General features: G+C 56.7%; 1 protein-coding gene across 3 annotated transcripts; it reads right to left on the bottom strand.

The window, feature by feature from the left end:
- Positions 1-54: 54 nt before the first annotated feature.
- PODN (podocan) lies at positions 55-24,496 on the bottom strand. Of its 3 annotated transcripts, none has more exons than XM_040470274.1 (11): positions 24,395-24,496; positions 17,153-17,466; positions 15,819-15,912; positions 14,190-14,254; positions 12,531-12,640; positions 11,220-11,376; positions 10,804-10,919; positions 9,604-10,261; positions 6,233-6,381; positions 4,883-5,093; positions 1,478-2,491 (listed from the first exon to the last, which is right to left on the bottom strand). In XM_040470274.1, exons 2-10 carry the CDS (start codon positions 17,459-17,461, stop codon positions 4,910-4,912), a joined length of 1,842 nt encoding a protein of 613 aa, XP_040326208.1. In that variant the 5' UTR covers positions 17,462-17,466; positions 24,395-24,496; the 3' UTR covers positions 1,478-2,491; positions 4,883-4,909. The 3 variants fall into 3 exon arrangements, with proteins under 3 accessions (XP_040326207.1, XP_040326208.1, XP_040326209.1); XM_040470275.1 differs by lacking the exon at positions 24,395-24,496 and adding an exon at positions 17,716-18,591; XM_040470273.1 differs by lacking the exons at positions 1,478-2,491; positions 24,395-24,496 and adding an exon at positions 55-747 and having other exon boundaries at positions 17,153-17,494.
- Positions 24,497-26,041: the final 1,545 nt, after the last annotated feature.

The following is a 26,041-nucleotide window of genomic DNA, read 5'->3' as shown; positions in this document are numbered from 1 at the left end:
CCGTGAGATCATAACCTGAGCTGAAATCAAGAGTCTGATGATGCTCAACTGATTGAGCCACCCAGGCCCCCCAGCCAGCATTTCTTTATTGGGCTCATACAGGCTGTCAGACTGGCCTGACAGGGCAGCCGGCGTATGAACAGACCTGCCCAGGTGGCCAGAATGTACAGGCTTGTCCATGTAGCTGGAGTGTAGACAGGTCTAGCTGGCCTGTCAGTGTATGGACAGACCTGCCTGGGCAGCCAGAGTGCAAATGAGCCTGTCCCTGGAGGTTGGAATGAGGACAGGCCTGTCTGACCTGTCATATGCAGGAGGCAGAGTGTAAATCGGGGGCCTTTGCTTTGTTTAAGGAGGGGATGTGCCCAAGGACATTTCCAGACTCTCTCCCTCATTGTCCTTGGCCCCAGGGTGCCTCCAGGAGGCTCCAGGGGACACAGAAGAGCCGTGGCCACACTGCCTGTTCTGAATGTGCTCTGGGGAGAACATCTAGCTCCAGAGTCTTGCACAGAGGAGCCCATGAAGACACTGAAGCTGGGGGGAGGGGATGGGCTTCCCAAAGTCACTCAGAGAACCAGGAGGGCACTTGCCTCCCAGCCCCCGCTCCTGAACTCCTTCCTATCCTCCTCGCATGGCCATGATCTAAGGAGTCCAAGAAGGGCCCCGATCCTAGGATCCCCGTCTCGCTGCAGGGCTGGGGGCTGTGGGGTCCACCATGGGAGCATCCTTCCTTCACTCAGGCCTAATCACCTAAGAGAGGTCAGAGGTCAAGCTATCAGTCATTCCCACAGTGGTGTGGACCGGCTTAAACGTCCCTTCCCTGTGTCACATCTCTAAGGCCCTTTTAGCAACGAAGCCTGGCCCACCACAAGGCAGGAATCTGGTCTTTGACAGGAGCACGCTTACACACCTCCGGTAGTGGGAGGTCATGCTTCCTGGGCATCTCACCACCTGTGCTCTGAGCCGGGGGCTGCCTTCCAGTTCCAACTCTGGCACTGTTGGGGGCGGTGGGAGCACTAGGCGTGTCCGTCACTTCTTCCCCGGGCAGGCCTGCAAAGACCTGGGCCCCCAAGTAGACCCTGCTCTAGGTCTCAGGCCTGCCTCTAGTCCCCTTCCCACCCCAGCCATCCTGGGGACAAACCCCATCAGTAGTGCCCACTCAGTGCACAGGCGGTCCTCTGGGTGAGCTCAGATGCTCAGCCTCTGGAAGCGCGGAGTGAGCTCACAAGCCCAGTGTGGTGGTGCTGGCCGGACCTGCTGACCCCCACCAAGCTGACGGTCACACGTGCCTCCAGGCCTCCTCACCTGTGACTAAACCCTGCGTCTCTGGACCTCTGCCTGTGGATTACTTTGTGGGCCCAAGAACTGAACTTCGTGCCGACTCCTGCTGGTCTGGAAAGGCTCTCAGGTGCTTGTATCCTGCCCACCCCAGCCAGGCACTGGCCTGGCACCTGGCAGGAAGCACACACGGACACGGCCATAGGCTGCCAGAAAGGGGTAATGCTTTTATATTAGTTTTTCTATAACAAGAAAAATCAGTTTTGTTTTTTATCATTTTTTTTTTCTTAAAAAAGAATTTAAAAACCCAAGGCACCCAGAACATCCCACAGGCCCAAAGAATAAAAAAGGTATGTCATCAGGGCAGCTGGGCCCTTCCTCCTTGCCTGGCACTGCCCTTCCGCCTGACTTCTGCCCAAGGCCCCAGCAACCCCAGGAGACTTTCCCTCTGGCCTCAGTGGGGTTTCCCATCACAGACATGCCTGTGGCCGGCCAGGGCCTGGCAGGGAGTGGCTGCCTGGGCAGCTGGGAGTCAGGGCAGGCAGGCCAGGGCAGCAGTCCCAAAGGTTCCTGTCCCCAAAGGGAAGAAAAGGAACAAAAGTCAGCTTCTGTGAGTTCCAGAGGGTGGCAGGCACCTGGCCACAGAGAGCACCAAGATAACTCTGTCTTCTCCAGTGGACGGACGAACAGACGGATGAGCAGGTGGCAAGCTGTTCTGGCCAGTTCTGGCTGGGGCAAGATATGTCGGTGGCATAGGCCATAGAGGGCTGTTTTCATGGGACTCGTGTGTGTGTGTGTGTGTGTGTGTGTGTGTGTGTGTGTGTGTGTGCGCGCGCGCGCACGCGTGCACATGCGGGTCCAAGGTGAAGGGAGCAGGCGCCCGTGAGTGCCAGGGCAGGGTCAGACCCTTCCCTGAGTCTGCAGGAGTCCAAGGGCATGATGGCAATGGAGGGCGTGGGATGGAGAGGGGAACTGTATGGTGGGCTTGCTCCGTGCAGCCAGCAGTGTGTGACTGTGTCATGTTGCCTGCACGTGTCTGGCCGTGGGGTACTACAGGAACAAGGGGGAATGGGAGACTGTGTGTCCAGCCTGTGTTGTGGCAGTGGGGTGCAGGGTGGCTGGTGAGGGTGGCACTGGGTGTGTCTGTGAGCATGGCAGAGTGGGGCTCACAGGGCACAGGTACGTGCTGCAGAAAGGGGTCTGGCGGTCCGGTGTCCTGTAGAACACGTGGGAGAGTCAGGGAGGCCAGGGCAGAAGTGCCAGCTTTGGGAAGGTAGATTAGAGCTGGGGGCCCCCCAGGGGACTCTGGGAGGGCCAGGCGACTGCAGGCAGGAGGCAGAGTTGCCCCTGGGAGCCCAGAACCAGCCGGCCACCCACTGAGAGGTGTTCTTGCTGATGTGACCAGGCCTGGTATTGACTAGAGGGCTTTTAGGTCCCTCTGGCCACTCCCCAGGGCCTCTCCCAAGGCCCCACTCAACAGACCCGACCGAGGCCAATGTCCTCCAGAGAGGACAGATTCTCTCCCATCCCAGGACTCCCCATCCCCCTCAATGAGGGATATAGCATCCTCACTGGACAGCTGTTCACCCCCATCGTTGACCCCTGGCTCTGCCTGAGGACAATGCCTAGAGAGAAGGATCTCCACTTCATACTCCTGGGCTCCGAGAACAGAGGAAGGGGATTCCCAAGAGCCTCTTCTCCATGGTGGGATAACCGCCCCACGCACACTCTTCTGTCAGCCACACCTCCCTCTGTCATCCACCCATGGGATCCTCACCACCACCTTCAAGTCTCCACTCTGACCCAAGCCCCTGCTTTCAGTGTCCTAACAGTGGCCCAAGGGCCCCTTCACATGGCCACAGCCTGACCCTGTGACCCCTAGCTCAGCTCATTCTGATATTCCCTTCTGACCACATCTCTCCTCCTGGCTACTCACCACACTGTGCCCACTCTCCAACGTCCCTCTCCAGAGACCCAGCCCACCCACACTCCTCCTGTCTGCACCTCCTTCCTTCCCAGCCTGACCCCCGGGGTCCACAACTGCAGCCATTCTCTTGTCAACACCCTCAACGTCCTTGTTCCTTACCCTTCTGTCCCACACACCTGGCCAAAACCCCAGCCATGGATGGATCCAATGGTCCATCTTCTCCACACCCACCCCGGTCTGCTGAGCACCTCCTGTTGCACAGAGAAAACAGAAGGCTGAAGGCATCGGGCTGATGTGATTTCATGTTCAGCCACCAAGCCACTGTCCTGTGTGTGACTGCAGCCTTCATCCCTCCTGACACAGTGGAAGGACTGAGCCTCCTGCCAAAGCCAGACCCTCCTACTGTGTCCACAGGGCTAGCTTCTCCCTGCTCTCCTCTCTTACATCTTTAACTCCCCCTCCGGGCCAGCCCCTCCCATCAACTCTGTTTCTGAAAAGGGTGCAAAGTAAACAGAGTCCCTCCTGAACTTCATACCTCTTCCCCGTGCCACCCTCTCATCTCATCCCTTTACGGCCAAACTTCTTGACAGAGTTGTCTATGCTCCCTGGATCCACTCCTTGCCAGCTACTTTCTCCACCTTCACTGCCCTTGAGGCTGCTCCCCCACAAGGTCACGGGTAACCTTCTTGTGGATAAATCTGACAGGCCTTTGATAGTGCTCACCTCCACCTGCCTCTCAGCAGCACTGACACAGCTACTCTCTCCACCAGAGCCGTGGGGATGCACGGGTGTAGACACATGCATGCGCGAGTGCATGCAAGCATGCACACATCCTGCACCTGTGAATGTGTCGTGGAGTACATGTATGTGTGTCTGTGTGCGCTCTGTGTCCTGAGTGTGTGTTATCCATGCACACGTATGCATGTTTGGACATGTGTGAGCACGGGTACATGTCGGTTGGTGCACTGTGTGCACATGTAGGGTGCTTGTGTTGCATATGCACATAATCTGCCTCTGTCCCACTTCCTTCCATAGCCACTCTGTGTCAGCCCCTTCTGCAGGCTCCCTTGCAGCTGGCCACGGCCTGTCACTCTCCCCAAGCGAGCTCCCCGAGCTTCCTGTGGCCTCATGACTATTTCCAGGCTGATAATGTCTGGACCCCCATCTCCAGCCCAGACCTCAACCTCCAGCCCCAGACCCACATACCTGGCCCACCTCTGGGCAGCTCCCGAGCACACTCCAGGCCCGCCTAACTCGACACTCCCACCACAACAAATCTGCTCTCCTAGTACTATCGTCCATCTGGAATTCAAGTTAGACCTGGGGGCCTGTCCTCTCCCTCACCCTGGCCCAGCAGGACTACTCTGGCCTCTGGAGTCTGCCTGTCGCTCCCCCAAATCCCTTCAGGCCTTCTGCTTGTCTGCAACCTCACTGCCCACCCCCATCGCCTCTGGCCCGGATCACCACAGTAGCCTCCTCCAGGCCCCCACATCCATGCCCTGCTTCCACCATCCCAGTGCCTGTGCCAGTCCCATCAGGGCGCTCATCGCCCTGGAGAGCTCCCCAGCCTGTGCTGGCCTCCCACAGCTTTGCCAGCCTCTCACCCAGGGCCTATACCGGGGTCAGGGACAGGAAGCTGGTGGGGAGAGGTCAGTGTACCCCCCCCCCCAGACCACCTACCTATGTCAAATCCGGTTCACCCCGTCACTATCGCCTTTCCTCATCCTCCTCATCCTCATCCTCCTCGTCTTCCTCATCCTCTTCCTCCAACTGGCCCCGGTCCTTGGAAACGTCACCAAACTCAAAGTTGCCTTCTATGTCCAAGACCTGCAGATGCTTCAGCCTCCGGAAGGCACTTTCCACCACGGAGCCCACGGCCAGCTTGTTAAACCTGTGCAGGCCACCCATTTGGGGTCAGTGTCAGAGGCCTAACCCTCAGAGTCCCCACACTTACCCAGCCTAGACGGTAAAGGGGAGGGAACGAGCTCTCCAGGAAGATGGCACAGGAAGCATAAAAGATGTGCGGGGGCTGCTAAGAAGCATGGTGTGTCATAAAAAGTCCCAGCTACTCAGTGTGGCTACAGCTTGGCGGGTAGGAGTGGACGCTGGGCCACTCATCCAAAAGGGGAAGGTCCCTGTCTGCAAATGCTCTAAAATTTAGGAGTGGCGGAAACAGGTGCCTCCTCTCAGCCTGGGATTACCTCCCTCTGGGATCAACCCCAAGGCCTGAGGCTCTGGTGCTGCCAGCCTGGGGTTACTTTGAAGCCTGGTGTGGAGTGGCACACAGGCAAGGCCAGGGTTAAGCTGGGCCAGGGACACACCTGGGTTGAAGGGAGGCAGAGGCTGGGCTCTGATATCAGGCCCCCTCGATTCTTTGTGCCTTGGTCCCCATCCCCCCACACGAGCCCAGGCATAGGTCACACTCCACCCCAACCCAGCCTGGGGCCTTCTGGGCCACAACTCCCCTGGGAGGGCACATTCTGCCTCCTCAGATCTGTCCCTTCTCCCTGAGTTGAAGGGATGGTTAGGTAGGGTGTTGGGAAGAACCACCCTGACTCTACTGTACCAAAGCTCATTTCCTGGGGGAGTTGGCTCCCCCATTAGAATCATTCTAAGCCCCCAGAGCTCAGCAAGGGCCTGAGCACCTGCTCTGCTGGGTCTGAGGCCCAGGGAACAGCCTGGCCAGCTATGGGCACAGCCATCATCCGTGCTCCCTGGTTCCCTTCCTGCCACGGTAACATCAATAATGCCCACATGCACTGCTTTTAAAGTTCCTGAAGCCCTTTTACAAACTTATAAACCTTACCAGGCTTGGCCAGGACTGTCCCCTCCCTTGAGAGCTGAGGACACAGAGGCTCGGGGGGGGGGGGGGTTCTGTGATGTACCCAGGGTCACAGAGCCAGTCAGCAGTGAAGCCAGGCTTCAAACACTGACCTCTACCTGGGAGCTGTTCCCACATGCCTCAACTATCCCACTAGAGCCAGGGTTGAACCCAGAGGGGCATGTGCACTGCCCCAGGGGACCTCCTACCTGAGAAAGATGCCTTTGAGGTTGGGCGTGGAGTCGAAGGCATTGGCAGGCACAGTGCTAATCTTGTTGTTCTGCAGGTACAGGTACTCAAGTGACTCAGGGAGCCCCTCAGGGATCTCTGTGAGCTGATTCCCAGCGATGTCCAGCAGCTATATAGATGACCAGGGGAGTCAAAACACTTAACATCTTGCAAAGATCCCACCAACCACCTGGCCTATCTAAATCTTATGATAACCCTGTGAGGTGGGGCCTTTAACTGTCCCCATTTTCCAGGAGGGGAAACAGAGGTTCACATGGATTAAGAGATCTGTCCAAGGCCACACAGCCTGTATGAAGCTGGAACCCAAAGCACCTGACTCCAAACCCTTGTTCTAACTGTTATATGTCCTACGCAGCTCCTTCTGTCTTCCCACATGAATTCACAGCCAAGATATCTGAGTGTCACAGTCCTTCCTCCTTAGTACACCTGTCACCCCTATCAGACTGAAGATCCCAGAAGGGCAGAGGCCCGGGGTCCTCCAGTGGTTGCATATTCCCACACTGGTCCCAGATGAGGGTGAGGGTGGGGTCCATACAGGTGGGGTTGCTCATTTGTGGCCTTCAGAGGCCATGTGGGCAGGGGCCAAGAGCAAGGGTTCAAGGCCCACTGACCTAGGCTGGTCAGTCCTGGGATCACCACATGCCTGGAGTCCAGGAAGCAGGTGGGCAGGGAAATGGGGTGGTTTTCCCAGGAAGCAGAGCAAACATGCAGCAGGCAGGAGACCTGGACGTGCATGGGCCTGGCTCACTGCCTGCCCCTCAGGCTGTCTGCACATACTCGCTCTGACACACACCTGTGTAGGCACAGGTGGGATTCCATCATCTCTAATCTCCCTTCCTCACCCTGACAGGAGGGGGCTCAGGGTCAGGAACTGGGGGCCATGAATCTAGATTCAAGATTCAAGGGGAAAAACCAGCTTCACACCTTAGGGAGCCTCCCGGTCACCTCCTCTACCCAGCAGGGCTCCCTGCTCCCCACTGTGTCCCCTCCACACAGCTCTGGCACTTCCTCATTCATTCCGAACATCCTCATGCCCGCAGGTGCTGGGGAAATGGAATCCACTAGAAGCTGCCTCTGGCACTGGAGGTCAGGGTGGCGGAGGAGATGCACGCAGAATCTGACAATGACAGCTAGTGGAAATGGCTGTGTTGAGGGAGCCCAGGGGAGTGGCCTCGACCCAGGCTTGGGTCAGGGGAGTACAGCAGCCAGCACAGGCAAGGGCTCTGAAGCAGTGGGGGCAGCTGCTTATAGAAAGATCTGACAGTGTAAGGAAGAATCCCCCCACCAGACACCTCATCCCTGACTGAATTCATATACCTGCCCATCACTGGGGGCTTCCTGAAGGAGATGACACCTGAACTAAGTCCTAGGCATATTATAGGCTCTAGGATGGTAATGACCCATCTACCTTACTCCCTGTCAGGTTCTCAGTTCTAGAGCTGTGTCTTACGTGGTGGAGGCCCGGGACAACTGTGGCATGAATGAGTGAGGTGTTCCCAGGGTGCTATGCTTCCAGCAGCAAGGCCAGTATGAGTAAAGCCCAGTGTGGCTGGGAAACCAAGGAGCTCAGCCAGGAGCAGAGGCAGGCCAGCCCTGAGAGCTGCGGCAAGGATTCTGGTCTGGGTCTAAGAGCAATGGGGAGTCACAGAAGGGTTCTGAGCAGGAGTATAAGGTGAGTGTATGTGTTTCAAGATACCTACCGACTGCATACAGAATAAGGGAGTGAAGAGCTCCTATGGAGCCGGGGTGCAGGTGAGAAAGGGGGGTGGCTCGGGGTATGGGAAGCAGGGGTGGAGAGAAGTGAGTTGAGAGATGCGATGGTAGAACTGGCAGAGTTTAGTAACAATGGATGTTGGGGGCACGTGGTGTGAAAAAGGGGGTGTCAAGGGCAGCTTCCAGGTTTCCTGTGGGCACCCCCTTCAGTGAGTTAGGAAATGCAGCACAGCGGTACCTAGTGGCTCAGTGGGTTAAGTGTCTGACTTTGGCTCAGGTCATGATCTCATGCTTCATGAGTTCGAGCCCCACGTCGGGCTCTGTGCTGACAGTGCAGAGCCTGCTTGGGATTCTCTCTCTCCCTCTCTCTCTCTCTCTCCCCCTCTGATCCTCTCCTGCTCGTATTTTCTCTCTCTCTCAAAATAAATACACTTCAAGAGGAGCAAATATGGAGGGGAGGACGATGGGATTCGAGCTCCTTGAGAATGGGCTCCGGAGGAAAACCAAGAGGGATTGACACAGGTAACGGGATCCTGGTGTCTGGCACCCAGCAGGGCTGTCTGGGTGAGGAGAGACCCCGGCTAACAGCTGCTCCTGTAAGGCCAGCTGCCTACCCCCAACTACCCCTGCCCTACCCTCAGGGCTGGCCCCCACCTCCCTGCCCCCCATTCTGTGGGCTCTCCCCTATGTTTCCCTCAGACATCCTCATCCTGACAGCTCCCCCGAAAAACGTGTACTGTGAGCCTACCACACTGAGGTCCTGCGAACACGACAGACTAAAATGCCTGCTGCGGGTTCAGCAAAAGAGCAGGCAACAAACAAGCAGATGGATGACCTAATGCCCAGGAGGGATGAGGATCAGGAAGAAAAACAAAGCAGAGGAGGGTGACAAGTGGTGAAGGAAGACCTCCCAAGGAGGTGACATTTGAGAGACAGGGAGGGGACATGTTGGGAAGGGAGCCCCGCAGGACAGCAGAGTGGGGGGCAGCTCCTGACCTCGCAGCACCTAGGCCCTGCCTCCCAGGTTTCTCAAGTTCCCTTTCAGCCCTCACTGAGTGGGAAGTTTTGCTCACAGCCGATATCCCACCTGACTCCAACTGTGGCCACAGCAGCCACACCCACTGAGCAGCCCAGCACGCCTCAAGCAGGCTCCCCCCACCCTCTGCAGACCCGATGAGGTCAGCCTGCCTCCCAGGCCTCACCCACTCCCCTGCCCCAAGCCCAGCCTTTCCCAGCCACCTGTACCTGAGCCTTCAGATGGGTGAGCCTGACTCTCCAGTGCCACCTGAACTGGCCCTGCCCACCCCCTCCCCCGCCTGTCCTCCTGAACCGTGGGCCCCCTACCTGCAGCCATGACTTCTTATCCCCACAGCCCTCTGCAAGCCTGTACCTGCAGGTATTGAGCTCAGCCTGGCCACACCAGCCCTTCACTGCTGTATCCTGGCATGCCAGCCAGCCGCTTCCTTGGTCCAGCCGCCCCACCCCCAACGCCACCCCCCTCACGGCCAGTCCCTCCTACCCACCCCTCACCTGGGCCCAGAAGATGGGTGGGCTCGGGGCAGCCATGCCAGTAGCACCTCACGCGGGCATGACCCAGCCGCTCTCCCCTCCCCCTTACCTGGAGGTGGGCAAGGTCGGCCCAGGAGCGGGGGCCCAGGGCGCGGCTGCGCAGCCGGTTGCCGGTGAGGTAGAGCTCACGCAGCTGGGCCATGCCGGCCAGCGCTCCGCGCGCCAGGGCTGCCAGTTCATTGCGCTTGACCTTCAGCACGTGCACGTTGCGCGGCAGCCCGGGTGGCAACGTGTGCAGCCGGTTACCGGACAGGTCCAGCGAGCGCAGCAGGCGCAGCTTGCGGAAGGCATCTCGGTGCACCTGTGGGCTGGTGATGCGGTTGTAGCTGAGGTTGAGCTCCTCCAGGAAGTAGGTGGTGGCGAAGTCGTCGCGGCCAATGCCGGTGATCTGGTTGTGCAGGATCATGAGAGTGCGCACGCGCCGGGGCAGGCCGCTAGGCACGCGCTCTAGAGCGTTGTTGTACAGGTGCACCGTGTGCAGCCGCTTAAGGCCCTGGAAGGCCCGCGGGTGGATGCCGCGCGCGTGCAGCTGGTTGCTGTGCAGCAGCAGGTACTCGAGGCTGCGGATGGGCGTCAGCACGTCTGCATCCACGCTCCGGATGGCGTTCTTCTCCAGGTGCAGGAGCACGAGGCTGCGCGGCAGCCCTGCCGGGACCCGCGACAGGTTGTTGCTGGACAGATCGAGGTACTCCAGGCTGGACAGCTTCCTGTGGCAGGAAGGAATTAGGATGGTTGGCCGAGGCCCACGGTGTTTGGTCCCACCCCTACTCCCAAGGGAGATGGTGAGGGACCTGCCTCTAACTCAATGCAGCTCTGTGACTAGCCCACTAGGGGAGCTCAGTCCTTTTGGAGCCGGTCCTTGGGTTGATTCAGTGACACGTTGGTGAAGGAAGAATCTAGCATGGTTTTTGACACATAGAAGTCAATTTGAAGACCAATTATTTAAGGCTTTTTGTGGCTACCCTGGGCCCTAAAAAATGAAAACATATTTGCCTTCAGCAAGTATACTCCAGTTTCAACTTTGTACCAAGAAGCCAGCCTCACTGGAAGTGGGGCAGGCCTTCTCTAGACATATCACTTGTTCTTGGGGACAGACGTGTCAGCAAAGGCACAAGCCCAAAGTTCCTTCTCCAGGAACCTGGTGGGGGACAGGTAGGTGACAGGCATGTGTGAGAAGACCCGGCAGGGTGGGCCCAGGGAGCAGCTTCCCGGTTACCGTGCTCACACGGAGGGCCCAGGTGGGGCTCACCAGAAGGTTTCATTGTCCAGACCCTCGTCAGTCAGGTAATTGTTCTGCAGGTACAGTTCACGCAGATTGCTCAGCTCACTGAAGGCACCTGGTGGGATCTTCTCCAGCTTGTTGTTCTGAGGGGTGGGATGGTGGGGAGCATGAGGGACAGCTGAGGGGCAGGGGCGGAGCCCTGGATGAGATATGGAGGGGAGTCTAGGGGAACCATGCGAGGAGGCACAGGCCTGGAGGATGCTGCATGTGATATTGACAGCCAGGTACCCAGGCTTCTGCCTGGTTCTCCACAGTGGACACTGTGCCCTCCGGCGTGTGCCCAAGGCCCCACAGCCTCACCACGGTGCCTGTGTGGGCCTGGGCTCTTCCCCCACTGCAGGACCCTGCTCTTTTGCCGCCCCTCCCCATGCTCTCCCTCCCACCTTGAGGTGCAGCTTATAGAGGGCAGGTGGCAGGTGCTTGGGCACGTGGCGCAGGAAGTTGCTGGACAGAATGAGGATCTCGACGTTGCTGGAGCCGTTGAACATGTTGTCCGGCAGCCCGGCATCCGCCAGCTTGTTGTTGTGCAGGTACACGGATCTGGGGGATGAGACACAGGTCCTCACCCACCCATGCCCACCCCTCTTCCAACCAGCTCATCTGATGAGCCTTCAGACCTTGCTCAGGTTGGGCCTGGGCCCAGGGCACCCTCCTCCCATTTGAAGGACCTCAGACCCCACCTAATCCAGTGCCTCCTAAACAACCAAGGAGACCAAGGACCCACCAGAGGCTGCCCCCTCACGTCAGTGGCAGAAACAGGATTTCCTGACCCCTAGTCTGTGTTCCTCCACACCCTTCAAGGTTCTCAGTCATTGCCTGACTGTTGCAGCCCTGGAATCCTGCGTGCCAACCCCAAGCAGCTGGCTCTGAGTTCTGCAGGACTTCCCACGATGGGGGCTATCCCTGCTACCTCTTTGTCTCAAGTGTCCACTACAGGCCCTGGCTCAGAGGAGGTGAACTCTCATTCATTCAGCAAATATATAGTGATTGTCCCTATGTGCCAGGACTGTTCTAGACTCTGAAGATATAAGCAGTGGACACAACCAACAAGACCCTGCCTTCATGGAACTAACATACTAGAAGGAGCAAAGATAAAAAATAAGAGAAGATATTCTAAACATAAAAGAACTCATTCTTGCTGTGTGGCCTCTCTTGGGCCTCAGCCTTCTCATCTGTAGGATGGGACCATGCACAGTGACCCCATGGAGAGAATCAAGTGAGATGACAGATTCAGGGACGGAAGCAGAAGCAGCACCAGGGATTGTCAGTACCTGCCCCCCCCCCCCCCCCCCCCCCCCCCCCCCCCGCCAACCACCCTGCCCTGCTCACACACCTGTGCTACTCTTCCCAAAGCAGCTCTTGGGGAGGGGCAGCTCTGTCTGCTGGAAGATGCTTCCTTCCCACAGGGGCTGGGGAAGGAGGGAAAGACCCTCCACCCAGCTCCCCACAGTTCCACAGACATCACTCTCTGTCCTTGCCTCTTGGACTGATTGCTTTCACTCCTCAGATCCTGTGCCCCTGCAGCCCGTGGGCATCCCTCACCACAGCCCTGAGCAAGGGCATCATGCCTGCACTGCCCAGCATGCCCCTCCTCCAGGGCCTGTCCTCTGCCTGGCTTGGGGCTGGGAGTGTCTCAGCTTCTCCCCCTTCCCCAGCCTGAGCCCAGGGCCCCCGTCTGACCTCTGACCTCTGACCTCAAGTTTGGCTTCTGGCCAAAAGTGAGCCCGTAAATCTTGGTGAGATAGTTGGCGGCGAAGTCCACGCTGATCAGGGTGTTTGGCAGGAACCGGGGTGCCAACGTCAGCTGGAAAGGGAAGAGTTGGGGCAGAAAGACCAATGGCAGGCAGAGGCCAGCTCTGGGTCTCACTGCCTGCTGCTCACCTGGGCTCCTCTTTGCAACCAGAGCCATCTTTCTAAACTGGAAGCCCATCCCACTCCCCTGAGTGTGCAAAAACAGAACTCCGTGGCCCCCCACAGCCCTAAACATTCAAAGCCTCCTAGGCCTGTCCCCTGCCCTGCCTGTCCTCAGACCCTCTGTCCAGCTACAGTGAGCACCCACTTCTCCAGACACGCCCTCCCCCTGCCCAGTGTCTAGCCTTCATTCATTCAACAGTAGTCCCTGAGTCTGCAACACTGCAGGCATGCGTCCAGGAGCTGGACGTGTCCTGAGGAACAAGACAGAGAAGTGCCTCCACCCCCACCCCCAAAGCTTACATCTCAATAGAGAAGACAATAAACAAGGCACAAAAGTATCCAATAGTGGTAGCGAGTTAAAACAGGCTGAAGACGGAATAACTGGGTTGGGTGCTCGGGGAACAGGTGACACTTAAGGCATTAAGGCACTGTTAATGCCATCTGAGGGGAGAGCACCCACAGCAGCAGGGGCAGCGAGTGTAGGCCCCACCTGGGGGTTGCCAGGTTTGGGGGCTGGAGGAGAGGGAGTGAGTGGGAATAGGAGTTGAGAGAGGCAGGGGGGCCCACACACAGGCCATCTGCCATGGGGAGAAGTGTGGCTTTCATTCTGCGTGGAAAGTAAAGCCTCAGGAGTTTTGAGATGGGGAAGGCGGGTTGGCGGGGTAGAAGCAGGTGTGATTTTTAAAGGTCACTCTGGCTTCTCTGTGGAGAAGGAGGAGCAAACAGGCAAGCAGGGCCATCGTGGTGCAGGCTGGTGGACGGGGCTGGAGGGGAGCCGAGGGCGTGCAGTGGGATTAGGCGTGGGTGAGCAAAGCGCCCTGGATTTGTGGCTCAGCTGAGCGGCACTGTAGGTGGTTGGAGATGACCTTTATGGGGGGCGGGGGAGAAGGCCGCAGGAGAATTGGGCTTTCGGGGTTGTGGGAGGCAAGCAGAGTTCTAGTTCCATTAGACATCTAGGGGAGATGTCGAGGAGGCGGGTGGATCTTTGAGTCTCCTGTGGGAGGAGTGGAAAGGGCTAGAGGCTGCCACTGGACATGGCCATGATGTAGATGGGTGCTAAAGCCTGGGGAGGGGATGGGTCACCTCGAGAGACCTCAGAGAGAAGAGGCCAGGACAGAGCCCTGGGACACACCAAATATTTTGAAGTTGAGTGCCTTCGTGCCTTTTCTCATGCTCTCTCTTTGGCAGTGCCTCCCCCTTAGGCCCCCTGGCTGAAATCCCGTTACCCTTCATGGCCCTGCTCAAATGCCATCTCCTCCAGGAAGCCCTCCAAGTAGCTATCACCTTCCTGCACTTCTGTAAGGCCTTGGCCTCCGTTTTCATTATCTGACCACTCTGATGCCCTGCAGTGAGGTGTGAGGTCTCACCGGGACCATGTCTGAGCAGCAATGGGGACCCAGTGACCTGAGCTCAGCCTCCAACACCAGGGGGCCCCTTACCTTGTTATTGGCCAAGTACAGGTAGTTGAGGTTGGTCAGATGTTCAAACGCCTCCTCCGGGAGCCCTTCAAAGGACAGGCATCGGTCAGAGCCCTGGATGAAGGAGATGCTACAAGGGAGCACACCACCACCGACCCCCCCCCCCCAGTGCCCACCCCACTTGCCAGGACCGGGAGGGCCCTCCCTGAGGCATGTTGGGTTCTGATCCCTTCCCAACCAGTCCCAGCAGCCCTGTTTTCTTTCCCCTTGCTCCCAGGAGCCCCAGCTCAGAGGAGCAGGTAGACAGTGTCTACTCACAAATGACCAATTCTTCACCTGCTCGGGGGCACCCACGTGGGAATGGGTCCTCATAAGGTCAGGCCACGGGGCAGAGGACCCATCCCCACCCTTCCCCATCAGGAAGGAGTGCTTTCTTCAGGTGCAGCCCTAGAGGATCAGAGACCCTCCTCATACCTCTGCAGGGCAGAGCTGTGGCCCCTGTGCCCCCCCACCCCCGCCACCATCTGGCCCATCCCTGTCCCAGCTGGCAGCTGTAGTGTCAGGACTCGGCTGTTGCTGGGAGCCCAGCCAAACTGGCCCTTCTCCAGTCCTGAGGCCAGCCTCTGACACTCAGTTCCGGGCTCCCAGACCCTCAGATGCTGGGACGCACCCAAGCATCTAAGGAGAGGGAACAGTTACATAAACCGTGCAGGGTCCCTCTGTGGAATACCCGGCTGCCGCTGTGTGAAATGATGGCCACTGAGAGTTTTTTGCAACATGAAAAATGCTGCTTTGCTAACTGCTAAGTGGAGCAGGGCAATTATGACAGTTATAATATCTAAACTGTAAGCTCAGCTATAAATGAAAAAACACAAAGAAAAGAGACTAGATTGAATTGTGGTGATGGTTGTACAACTATGTAAACTTACCAAAACTCGTCAAATTGTACTTTTATGTTGGGTGAATCTTACAGCATATAAGTAAAGTAGAAAGAAACATACCCAAACGTTAGTAGTGATTAACTCCACGTGGCAGAATTATAAGTGGGTTTTTTCTTTTCCATTTTGTTTTCTACATTTCCAAATTTTCTGTTATAAATTATTTTCATCATCAGAAAAAAATAACTTTTTACAATGTGAGTGTTCTATGCATCTTTGATTCTGAAGGCCTTCTGTGAATATGAGTCTATGAGAGGGGTGCATAGGTGGCTCAATCGCTTAAGTGTCTGACTTCTGCTCAGGTCATGATCTCGCGGTTTATGAGTTTGAGCCCCGTGTCAGGCTCTGTGCTGACAGCTCGGAGCCCGGAGCCTGCTTCAGGCTCTCCCCCTCTTTCTGCCCCTCCTCCGCGCGTCCTCTCTCTCTCTCTCTCTCAAAAATAAATAAATGTTAAAAAAAATAATAATAAAAATAAAGAGTCTATGAGAAAGGTCCTGGGAATCTCAGCCTTTCCCCTGACCCAACTCCCAGGTCTCAGAAACCCACAGGGGTGACTCTTAGGCAACCACAGGGAGCCCCTGGCCGTGAGGCCCTGCTGCCAGCCCAGCCCTGCTGTTTTTCGTATCCCAGGATCTGCAGGGTGGAGCTCTTCCCATGGGCACCAGTCCCCACCCCCTCGTGTCCCTCTCCTGGGCTCTGGGTGATCCCTCACCTCGGGAAGTCAGACGGTTGTTCTGGAGGTTCAGAGTTTCCAGTCGATGCAATCTGGAGAGCTCCTGGGGGTAGATCTTCTCCAACTGGTTGTTCTGGGGAGTAAGGGCCAGGGATGGTGAGGAGGCAGGCTCACTAGAGGCCTGCCCCCACCCTCAGTCCCAGTCCCAGGAGCCAGTCCCTCTGCTGGGCACCTCCCTTGGGATTCACCCTCATGCAGACAGGCCCTGGGTCTGGGCCAGGCCCGGGTCTCAGCGCTGGAGGCACAGCAGTGACCACAAAAGGCATGCAGGTCCCACCTTCGAGGAGCCCAGATGGGAGCATCTCCAGGTGGTTCAAACTTGGAGTGCCGCCTCCCCTCTAGACCCGCTCCCTTCATGTTCCCACTGGATGACAGGCATCCGCAGCCCATTCTCCCCACCCCAAGCCAGAAACTACTTTTGGCTCCCTTTCTCGGGTTGGGGAGAGGAACCTGGGTCCTCACTCCCTTTGGAATGCTTTAAAACCTTCCTCCAAAAGCCTTCCTGAATTGGATTAGGGCCAGACTAGGAACTGCTATGGGCCCCACAGCACTAGTCCTTCTGTCTCCATCTGTTGTCTTTACCTGTTTAGATCTCTGCCTCCCCCATAGGCTGTTCAAGTCCTCCCTACACGCCCAGCATCTGACACAGCACCAGACGTATCAAGCATGCACCCGGGAGACTTATGAATAAATGAGTGAATGAACCAACAGTAAGTGTTGTCCTTAACTTGTCCCTTTCCCTCATGGGCTACCCTGGCCGCGGGCTCCCTCCACCATCACCCTAGACCTATCAGTTTGAGTGACCATTGGGCAGATCACTTTCCTTCACTAGGCTTGATCTCTGGAAATGGGTACGAGAGAGAGCCCCTCTCTCTCCTCCAGAGCTGCTGGGCCACACAAAGTTGGGTGCACCAGAACTCCCAGAGTCCCCCATCTGGAACACTGTGTCCCACTTCTCAAAATCTAGCCTGCACCTCAGCTGGGGAGAATACTCTATCCTCTGAGCCCCCAGAGCATCAATCAGGGTCGACTTTCTCTTGTTCTCCTGGCCTGTAATGGTGTCTGGGCACCCCGTCCGTTCAGAGGGTCGGCTGCCAGGCAGATCTGTGTCCTTTTTTCCCTCAGCCCAGACTCCTCCAAGTAAAACAAAGCAGTTATAATATCACGTTACTCTGTGACTGGGACATCAGAGGGGGGAATGCCCTAGCACCTTGTGTCTGGGGTTGGGGAGCCACAGGAACTGGGGGTTCTGGGCCAGGAGCCGCGATGTAGAGGGCAGCCCCTGGTGACCGCTGTTGCAATGGCGGCTTCACCTGCAGAGACAGATGGTTGGTGTGCTCAGGCAGGTCCCCCGGGAACTCACGCAGGTCAATGCCACCACAGTCCACAACACCTTCTTGGGAGCAGGCACAGTCTCGGGGGCAGTTGATGGTGGCAGGGCCAGGCCCTGGCTCCTCAGGGCTCAGGACCAACACTGGCTCCTCCATGAATTCGTTCTCTTCAGGGCTCAGGCTGTGGGCACCACCTCGGCCAAACCCCGGAGGCCTCACCGTGCTCACCGGTCCCAGCTGCAGCTGCGATGACAACAGCAACAGGAACAGCAGTGCCCTGCTCCGGGCCATGGTGCCTGCAGGAGGGGGTGAGTCAGACTTCACCTGTTAGGGACAGCAGGCACAGGGCTAGGGCCTATGGAAGTCATACTAGGGCCCTCCTAGGCACAAGACAGAGCCTACCCAGGGATCCTGGGCACACACACGTCCGATCTGCTGCCACCCTCCCTTCCCTACCCACCTCCCCCTCATCAGGGCTACCCTCTGGAGGGAGGAGGTGAAGCCCTGTCCTTAGGCAAGTCTGCAAAACTTCCAGCAGCCCTTACCAGTCCTGGCTCTGAGCACCGGACACCCACTTCACAGAAGGGGAATCTGTGGCCCAGGAGGAACTGTGACTTGCAGGCGTTGGCCAGGACTTTGTGGAGCTCTTGCTGCCCTGGCACAGGCGGGGCTGACAGGCCCTGTATCTCGTCCAGAGCCACAGGCCATGGTGGACCAGCAGCAGCAGGGCACATCCCAGCTCTTCGGCTTGTTGTTCTAGGATGTTCAGGGCTTGACCCTGTCTCTCTTCCAGCACCCACACCCCAGTCATACAGGTCTATCTAGAAGTTCCTCTCTCCAGGCCTTTGCACATGCTGTTCCTTCTGCCTGGAAGCCCTCTCCCTCTCTTGTGCAGTTAGCAACTTCTCTAAGAACTAACACCAGTTATGTGTCCCCTGGGAAGACTCTGAGCTGCCCCAGGACCCTCCAGCACTGTTCCCCCAGGGTATGAGTTGGGTTAGGCTGTGAATACGTGAAGGTGTCTTTCTCCCATGTAGGGCTGTGAGCCACTCTCAGTGTCTGGGTGGAGCTGGGCGTAGGGCAGGCATCAGTGAATGGTGCTGCTGCCATCCCTTCCAAGTCCCTTCCTGATGTTTGCACTCTCAGCTGGCCTCACCAGAGCCTGCTGCCACCTGCAAGGGACCACTCCCGAGCACTGCATAGCCCCCTAGAGCAGCAGGGGTGGGGCATTGGGGATGGCCTCAGGCCATGAGGAAGATGCAGGGTTCCATCTTTAGCAGCCCATGGACCTAGCTGGTCTCTGGGCTGGTCTCTGGAGTTCTCTTTACAGAAAGGCACTTAGCAAACATCTCTGGGATGATGTGACAGGCTATAGCTCAGGTATGCTGACTCTAGAGTCCCACAGACCCCAGTTTGAATCCCTCTCCACCACTTAATGGCTCTGACCCCCCCAGGCCTATTTCCTCACCTTACAAGGCAGATAATACATCTAAACCCACAGCATCCTGGAGCAGTCAGCAAGGTGACAGATGTGAAGCACCTGATACCTCCTGGGTGATGCGGTGCTGCTGTCACTGCTGCAGCAATTACAAATGCAGGTACATGGCAGGCACTCAGCCCCAGGGGACCCCTGCCCCAGTCTGAGGCTCTCTCCAAGGCACTAGATCGGGGACCACACCCCACACGGCTAGAAGATGCTGGGCCTGGGTAAATTGGGAGCTGGCCACCGCTGCCGATGTCCGGTTAGGAAGGCAGGCACTGGAGCCAACTAGCCAGGGCTGAGGTCGGCTCTGGCTCTCAGTTGTATGACCCTGAGCAAGTTTTGTCACCCATCAAACCTCAGCTTCCTCACCTGTCCACCCTAATGGAGACACCATGAGAGTCAGTGAGATGCACATACTGTATACCCTAAGTGCTCAATAAATGTTAGCTCTTCCTACCACTAATATCTGATCCATGGGCACTGCCCACCCCACAACCCCCTGCTTCTTCCTCTTCTCTTGTCCAGATCCTGCTTGTGCTTTTCAGTCCGGTCCCAGGCCCACCTCCCCGCAGATTTACAGACTCCAGCCTCCTACGAATTCCTGCTGCCCTGTGGCCATTGCAGTATTTCAGACACTGCTTTGCCTCACTCATTGGCTCAGCCAGCTCTCCAAGGTGAGGTCTTGTCTGCCCTCAGCCCTGTGCTGGCACAGGGGACACAAGTGAGGTGGCAAAGTTCCCTGCTCTCAGTCTAGAGGGGGCAGCAGAGCCCAATTCAATAACTACTGCCCCTCCCTCCACCCCAGACTGGGTGAGCCCTGGTAAGCCATTAAGAGAGAGAGAGAGAGAGACAGAGAGAGAGATGTGTGAGGAGAGAGAAGAGGGGCAGCAGCCAGGCTTGTCTGACTCCATATAGGTCTACGAGGTCTAAGCAGACTCAGACCCCAGCTGCTGGCCCGGCAGAAAACCAGGGGGCCTACTAGCACACGTACAGCTCCCAGGCCTCAGGGGTCGGTTGGCAGCAGTAAGGATCACTTGCCGCAGCCTGGCCCTATGCCCACCCTACCACACCCCTGCTTCCCCATCCCCTGACCAAACGGGCAATGAATCCTCAGCCAGTCTACAGACCATCATCCCCATGCACACTGTAACTCCTCCCCTCCCCCTCCCCCCTCACTAGCTCAAAAGCCTTCAGTCCCGGGAGCCACCAGCATTAGACCAGTGTGTGACCCCACTGCGGACCAGGGCTCTGGGAGGGGGGAGTGTGGGCACAGTCCCCAAATCAACCAGGGCAGGAGGCCAGGGAGAAGGTTCCTCCCCACATATCCTGTGCACTCACCGGACCAGCGATTTTTCCTCCCTCCCCTTCGGTGTGTATCCATGAAGATCTATAAAACTGTATCTGTTTATATTAACAGTATGAACTATATTGAAAATGTTATCACCATCACTTTATAGATGAGGGAGCTGAGGCCCAATGGGATCGGCCAATGTAACACAGCTGTTAAATGGTGAAGCTGAGCTCCCAGCCCAGGGCCTTAACCACAATGCTACGTGGCCCCTTCACTGGGCCAAGCACAGCTGAGCACTAAGGACCCAGACAGAGCACTCGGGTTGGGCTCCCGCCCTTAAGAAGCTCACACCTGCACCGTCCAAAGTAGTGGCTGTATGTGGCTACTGAGCACTTGAAATGTGGCTAGAATGAATTCAGAGGTGCTATAAGTGTAATCCGTAGTATATACGGATTCCACAGACTAGTACAAAAGAGGATGTAGAATATCACTAATATTTAGGGTATCTCACACAACATCTCATTTATTTTTATATTAATTATGTATGTTGGATAAACTAGTTAAATAAAATAAGCTACTAAAATTAATTTTACATTTTATTTTTTTAACCTGGCTTCTAGAAAATTTCATATTATGTACGCAGCTTGCATTTATGGCTCACGTTATATTTCTATGAGGCAGTGCTGGCATGGATGTAATAGACGTAGGTGTAAACTGAGTATTATAATCCCAGTGTCATCAGAGGTGTGATGGAGGGAAACCAGAGTCCGTAGGGGCCCCGAGGAGACCTAACCTTGCCTGGGGCCAACAAGGCTTCCCAGAAGAAGTGATGCCTTATTTAGCCATAAAGGGTGAACATCAGGCAAAAGGGAGAGAGTGATATAAGCAAGGAGGTCAGCATGTACAAAGGCCCAGGTGCAAAAGAGCCCATGTGGTGACCTCCACCAAGCTGGCTAGAGCGTCTGGTGGGTGTTGGGGACAGGGAGTGATGCAGGTGGGCAGTCCAGGCCAAGAAGGGACTTGAAAGCCTAGTTAGGGAGAGGGATCCTTATCTTAGGATCTTAGGAAAGATGAGGAGCCGTTGAAGAGCAGGAGAGTGGCATGGGCAGGTTTATGGATGGACCGGTGAGGAGCTCTCTGAGGCTGTGCAACGGTACAGGCAAGGCCCACAAGCCTGGTCTGGACAGAGAGACGTGTTGGGATGGAGAGGATGAGCTGGATGGACAAGAGAGGGAGGAAGAACAGACAGGGCCTAAAGAGTCCCACCTCATCCTCTGCAACTTGGGATCCTGGGCAGCCCCAGCTCCACCACCTGGTTTTATGTGTGGCCTTGGCCACATCCTGGCCCATCTGAGTCTCGATTTGTTGTTGTTCTTCTAAAAATGTTGAGCCAGATAAGCCCCTAAAGCCCCTTCTGTGTGCTCAGCCACATTGGAGCTGTGTGAGGGAAGAATAAAGGAGAGAGTGGGCCCCTGGCCTCTTCGTGTCCTGAGTGAGGAGGCCCTGGTGAGGCACAATTTACACCGCTGGTTCAGCAAATGGCCAGCTAGAGGGGCAGCTCGGCCTGCAGTGAGCTCTCTATCAGGGAGCGCCTTAGCAACAGAAGGGCATGGGCTCCACTCCTGTCGGCCATGTGGGTCTGGACAAGGCCACTTCACCACCTGAGCCTCGTGATGGGCGCTCCTCGTGAGATAAGGCAATGGAGATGGGCGCTCCTCGTGAGAATTAAATGAAATGACATGTCCACCTGTTGCTGGCATCGGGCTAGTGCAACACACATGGGGTTCCTGTTACTGAGGAAGTCCCTGGGACCAGCTGCCTCTCACCGCACCTACCTCCCCTAGGGAACCAAACCTTAAGGCCCAGAAGCGCTTAAGTGGAGATTAAGGCAAAACTAGAAGAAGGAAGGGGAAGGGAGACCCAAATCAGGACACAGATCCTCAGCCCCTAGCGGCACCTTCTTCCTCCACTCAAATACAGTAAAAATTCACTAATCCCCCACTTGGTGCTAAGCCCAAGATAGCTGCATCTTATTGCCTCTAAAAGAAATCCCAAAACTAAGACATAATCTTCCTACTCTGCAGATAAGAAACTCAAGCACAAAGGGGCTCCCATAGCTGCCCATCCCCATCAAACTCCTACTCAAACGCCCCTGCTCTGGGAAGCTGTTGCTCCCCTTTGGGTGAGGAAGTTCTTTGGTGCTCCCACAGCACCGCTGGCCCACTGAATCCTGCAAGATTCAGCTGAGCCATTCCTGACTCCCCAGGCATAGAGTGAGTGTTCGGGAAATGTTTGCAGAACGAAGAAATGGATTTGTGAAAGGCAGAGTTGGAAAAGATTTGCAAAATTATCTAGTCTGACCCCCTCAGTTCACAGATTAGTATGTTCAAGTTAAGGCCAGGACTAGAATTTGTGTCTTCTGACTCCTGCCCAGAGCCTCCAGGAGTTCTCCAGATGGACAAAGAGGAGGAAAAGCACTCCAGACAGAGGGAAGGACATGAGCAAAGGTACAGTGTGGGGATGGGAGAAGAGGGAGGTGCCTTTAAAGAAAGGAAAACAGGGGTGCCTGGGTGGCTCAGTTGGTTAAGCGGCCAACTTCGGATCAGGTCATGATCTTGTAGTTCGTGAGTTCCAGCCCCATGTAGGGCTCCGTGGGGACAGCTCAGAGCCTGGAGCCTGCTTTGGATTCTGTGTCCCTCTGTCTCTGCCCCTCCCCTGCTCGTGCTCTGTCTCTCTCTTTAAAATTAAATAAACATTTTTAAAAAAATAATAAAGGGTAAACTGGATGGGGCAGGGGATTGAGGATGTGACCAGAGGTCCAAGTCTCCAAAGGCATCAGCCACTATGCTAAGGTGCTGGTGATAGGGAGCCATCAAGGGCACCAGGCAGGTCATGGTCAGAGGTCTTAGTATGACTCTACTAGGCCTAAAGGTGCCACCATTAGTCACCCCTTACCTAAGATTCAGATACAAAGCACAAAGTATTTTCCCACAAGATTTTGTGAAAACAGCCATTTGAATCTAACATTTCTCTTTTTAAAAATTTTTTTAAATGTTTATTTATCTTTGAGAGGGAGAGAGAGCGAGAGAGAGAGAGAGAGAGAGAGAAAGAGAAGGAGGACAGGCAGAGAGAGAGAGAGGGAGACACAGAATCCCAAGCAGGCTCCAGGCTCTGAGCTGTCAGCACAGAGCCGGACGCCGGGCTTAAACTCACAAACCCAGAGATCATGACCTGGGCTGAAGCCAGACGCTTAACCGACTGAGCCACCAAGTCTTCCTGAATCTAACATTTCTTAACTTGCACTCTAGACTAGAATAGACTGGGTCCTTAAAAGGGGACATGACCACCCGAAGGCTCTCCTGGTTCATAGCAGTGGTGCCTCTTGGAGCTGCTAAACCACTGCTTCACCTTCCCCCGCCTGCCCAAGCCCAAGAGCAGCTACTCAGGTTGCGGGGGCCTCAACAGGTCCATGATGCACTCCGAGCGCCAGGCGCGCATCCCTCTATTCCTTGGGGACCCGGGACAGTCAGCGCCGCTCTCATTCTCCTGCCGCGTCTGCTTCTGTCCCTAAGTCGCGGCGGTTGCCCACTCCCACCCCCCAGACCAGGCTGATGCCAAGAGCTCGCGGCCGCCACCACCTCCTCTTCCACCTGACGGCGCATCAGGTATTCTAACCCCCCTCCCCAGCCTGGCGGTTCCAAGACCTACAACCTGGCACTTCCGCCGCTTTCGCTGGAGGGCGCCGACCTCTCTCCTCGCGCTCCACACCCCCCCCCCCCCGACCCCCGCTCAGTCCAGCTGTCCCAGGGGGCAGGCAGCCGCGTAGACAGACGGACACCAGGTGCCAGCTGAGAGCTCTGGCTTGGCGAGTGCGCGGCGCTGGGCTGGGGAGCCAAGCCCCGAGCGGGTCCGAGCGGCTGTCGCGCGGGCTCCGCCTCACCTGTCCGCCCTTCCTGGAAACATATCTCTGCCCCTCTCTAGGCCTCAGTTTCTCTGTCTGTGACGAGGGCGAAGGGCGAACTAACTGGGGTGAGCTGATATAGTAAGACGCGCGCCTGGGCTCTAAGTACAGGGGTCTACGCCCCTCCCCAGTTCCACCTGCCCCCACATTCCCGGTCACCAGCCCGCGTCCTTCCACCCCACTCCCCTCCCATCCGCCCTCAGATTCTTTCCAGATGTGCGCAACGGGGGAGTGGGGGGGGGGCGCGAGGGCTGGGACCAGCCTGTGGCCAGAGAGGAGACAAGGCCCCTGCCCAGGTCGCGATCGCGGAGGGGTCGCACTCCCAAGGTAGAACTCTCGGCCGCGCACCCGGTGCAGGGCTCCCACCTAGGGGACTGGATGCCGCGGCCCCGCCCGGGGGGAGCTGCGGGGACCATCCGGACCAGGCGGGAAGTCCGAGTCCGCCGCCCAGGCTCTGCCCGGACCCCTTGGCCCACCCGCGCCGGGTACCTGCTGCGCCCCCGCGCCGCGCCGCGCCCTGCCGGCCGTACGCGCTGTCCCGATTCGCCGCTGCGCTCCGCGGGCGCGGGCTCCTTCCATTCAAGTCGAGCCGTGAGCTCGGCGACGCAAGTTTTGTTGTGGGTTTTCTCCTCCCCGCCTCTCCCCCGCTCCCCCCTCCACACCGCGTGCATCTGCTGGACGCCGGCCTCCTCCGGACACAGGCGTAGGGTCCCCACAGGCGCGGGGAAGGGGAGAGGGCCTGCCCCCTCCGCTCGTGGGCTTGGCCCGGCCCCACTTCCCGGGAGGCAGAGCCCCCGCAGCGACCCCTCTCCCCCTCTCCGCCGCGGTGGGGCCGCCGTACCAGGCCACCCCCTCCACCCAGAGCCTGGGAAGGCGGGGTGTCTAGCCCTCAACGCTTCCTAGTTCCCGCCTTCCGCAGTGGAACTGGACCCCCTTTAGGCCCCAGCACCTGAAAGGAGAGCTGGGGAAAGGGCCCCTTCACCCAAGTGCCTCTGAGCCCAGTTTCTTCCTCATGACTGAGGATTTTGCAACCGCTCCAGGCACGAGTACCTTTCCGTTCACTCTCCCACCCTGGGGTCCTGGGCCGTGGCTAACAGGGCGGCCAGCCAAGACCCTGCTGGGCCCCTTCCCGGAAAAGTTCTCCGCCCTCCCCTTCTCCCCCGTCCCCACACCCACGTTGACCCTGGTGAGCCTTGAAGGACGGTAAATTGGGCTGAGAGTAGGGTGCATGCGGACCCCAGTCGCAGGGAGACAAGGCGCGTGAGGAGTGAGCCCTGGCGGCACCATATTGCTCCCAGGAGCTGAAAACGTTTCCAAGTAAAGGAGCATTAACTACTAGCAGCTGAAGCAACACTGTTTGGCGCCAGGGGCTTTGGCCGTAGAATGTGGTGGGGCTAGGTTTAGGTGGTACTTGACATCTCCACTGCCTATACAAGCTCTCCCCATACCTGCTCTAGCCTGTGGGCAGAGCATCCACAACTACGTTACCTGGCTGCCCTCCTACAGGACAGGGAAGAAGGATAAATAACTCAAACTTGGGACCACTTGCTCAACCTAATTGCCAATGCCTCGAATGAATGAATGGCTCATGTAAAGGATCTTTCACAGGCTTCTACTACTGCAACCTGATTGGACCACATACATTATTACACTCTGAGCTTGACAATCCTACAGGAGAAGAGCTGCTACTGGTGCCATTCCCAGGTAAGGCCGTTGAGAAGTGCTTAACTGAGTAAAATGGCCAGCTTCACCCTTCCCCACAGCCTGAGTTCTTTCCATGATGTAAACAGGCAAGTAAGTTGAGAAAGCAAATGCAGAGCCTGCATTTGAACCCAGAGCTGTTTCCATTACATCAATAACTCAAAAACTTACAAGAGGAAAAGGAAATATTTTGCCTTCTTTGACCTCAGATTTTAGTTTTCTCTGAGCTCAAACTTGAAAGCTGCTATGATTCACAGGATTGGACAGGGGCCAACTCAGAGATGCATCTCTTAACATTGAGCATAGATTCAAGTGGAGCTAGAAGAATAAGATTCTACTAGCTTGAATACCCAGGAACTAAAGAAAATCTTCTAGAAGAACAATGAGAACCAGCACATACCGAGTACCTACTAAGTGCCAGGCACTGTGTTAAAT

The sequence above is a fragment of the Herpailurus yagouaroundi genome, unplaced genomic scaffold (assembly GCF_014898765.1).
Source record: "Herpailurus yagouaroundi ecotype Mexico unplaced genomic scaffold, PumYag 77, whole genome shotgun sequence".
In the NCBI taxonomy this organism is placed as follows: Eukaryota; Metazoa; Chordata; class Mammalia; order Carnivora; family Felidae; genus Herpailurus; species Herpailurus yagouaroundi.
Note: the sequence above shows the minus strand (reverse complement) of the source record. Positions and strands in the feature narration are given on the sequence as shown.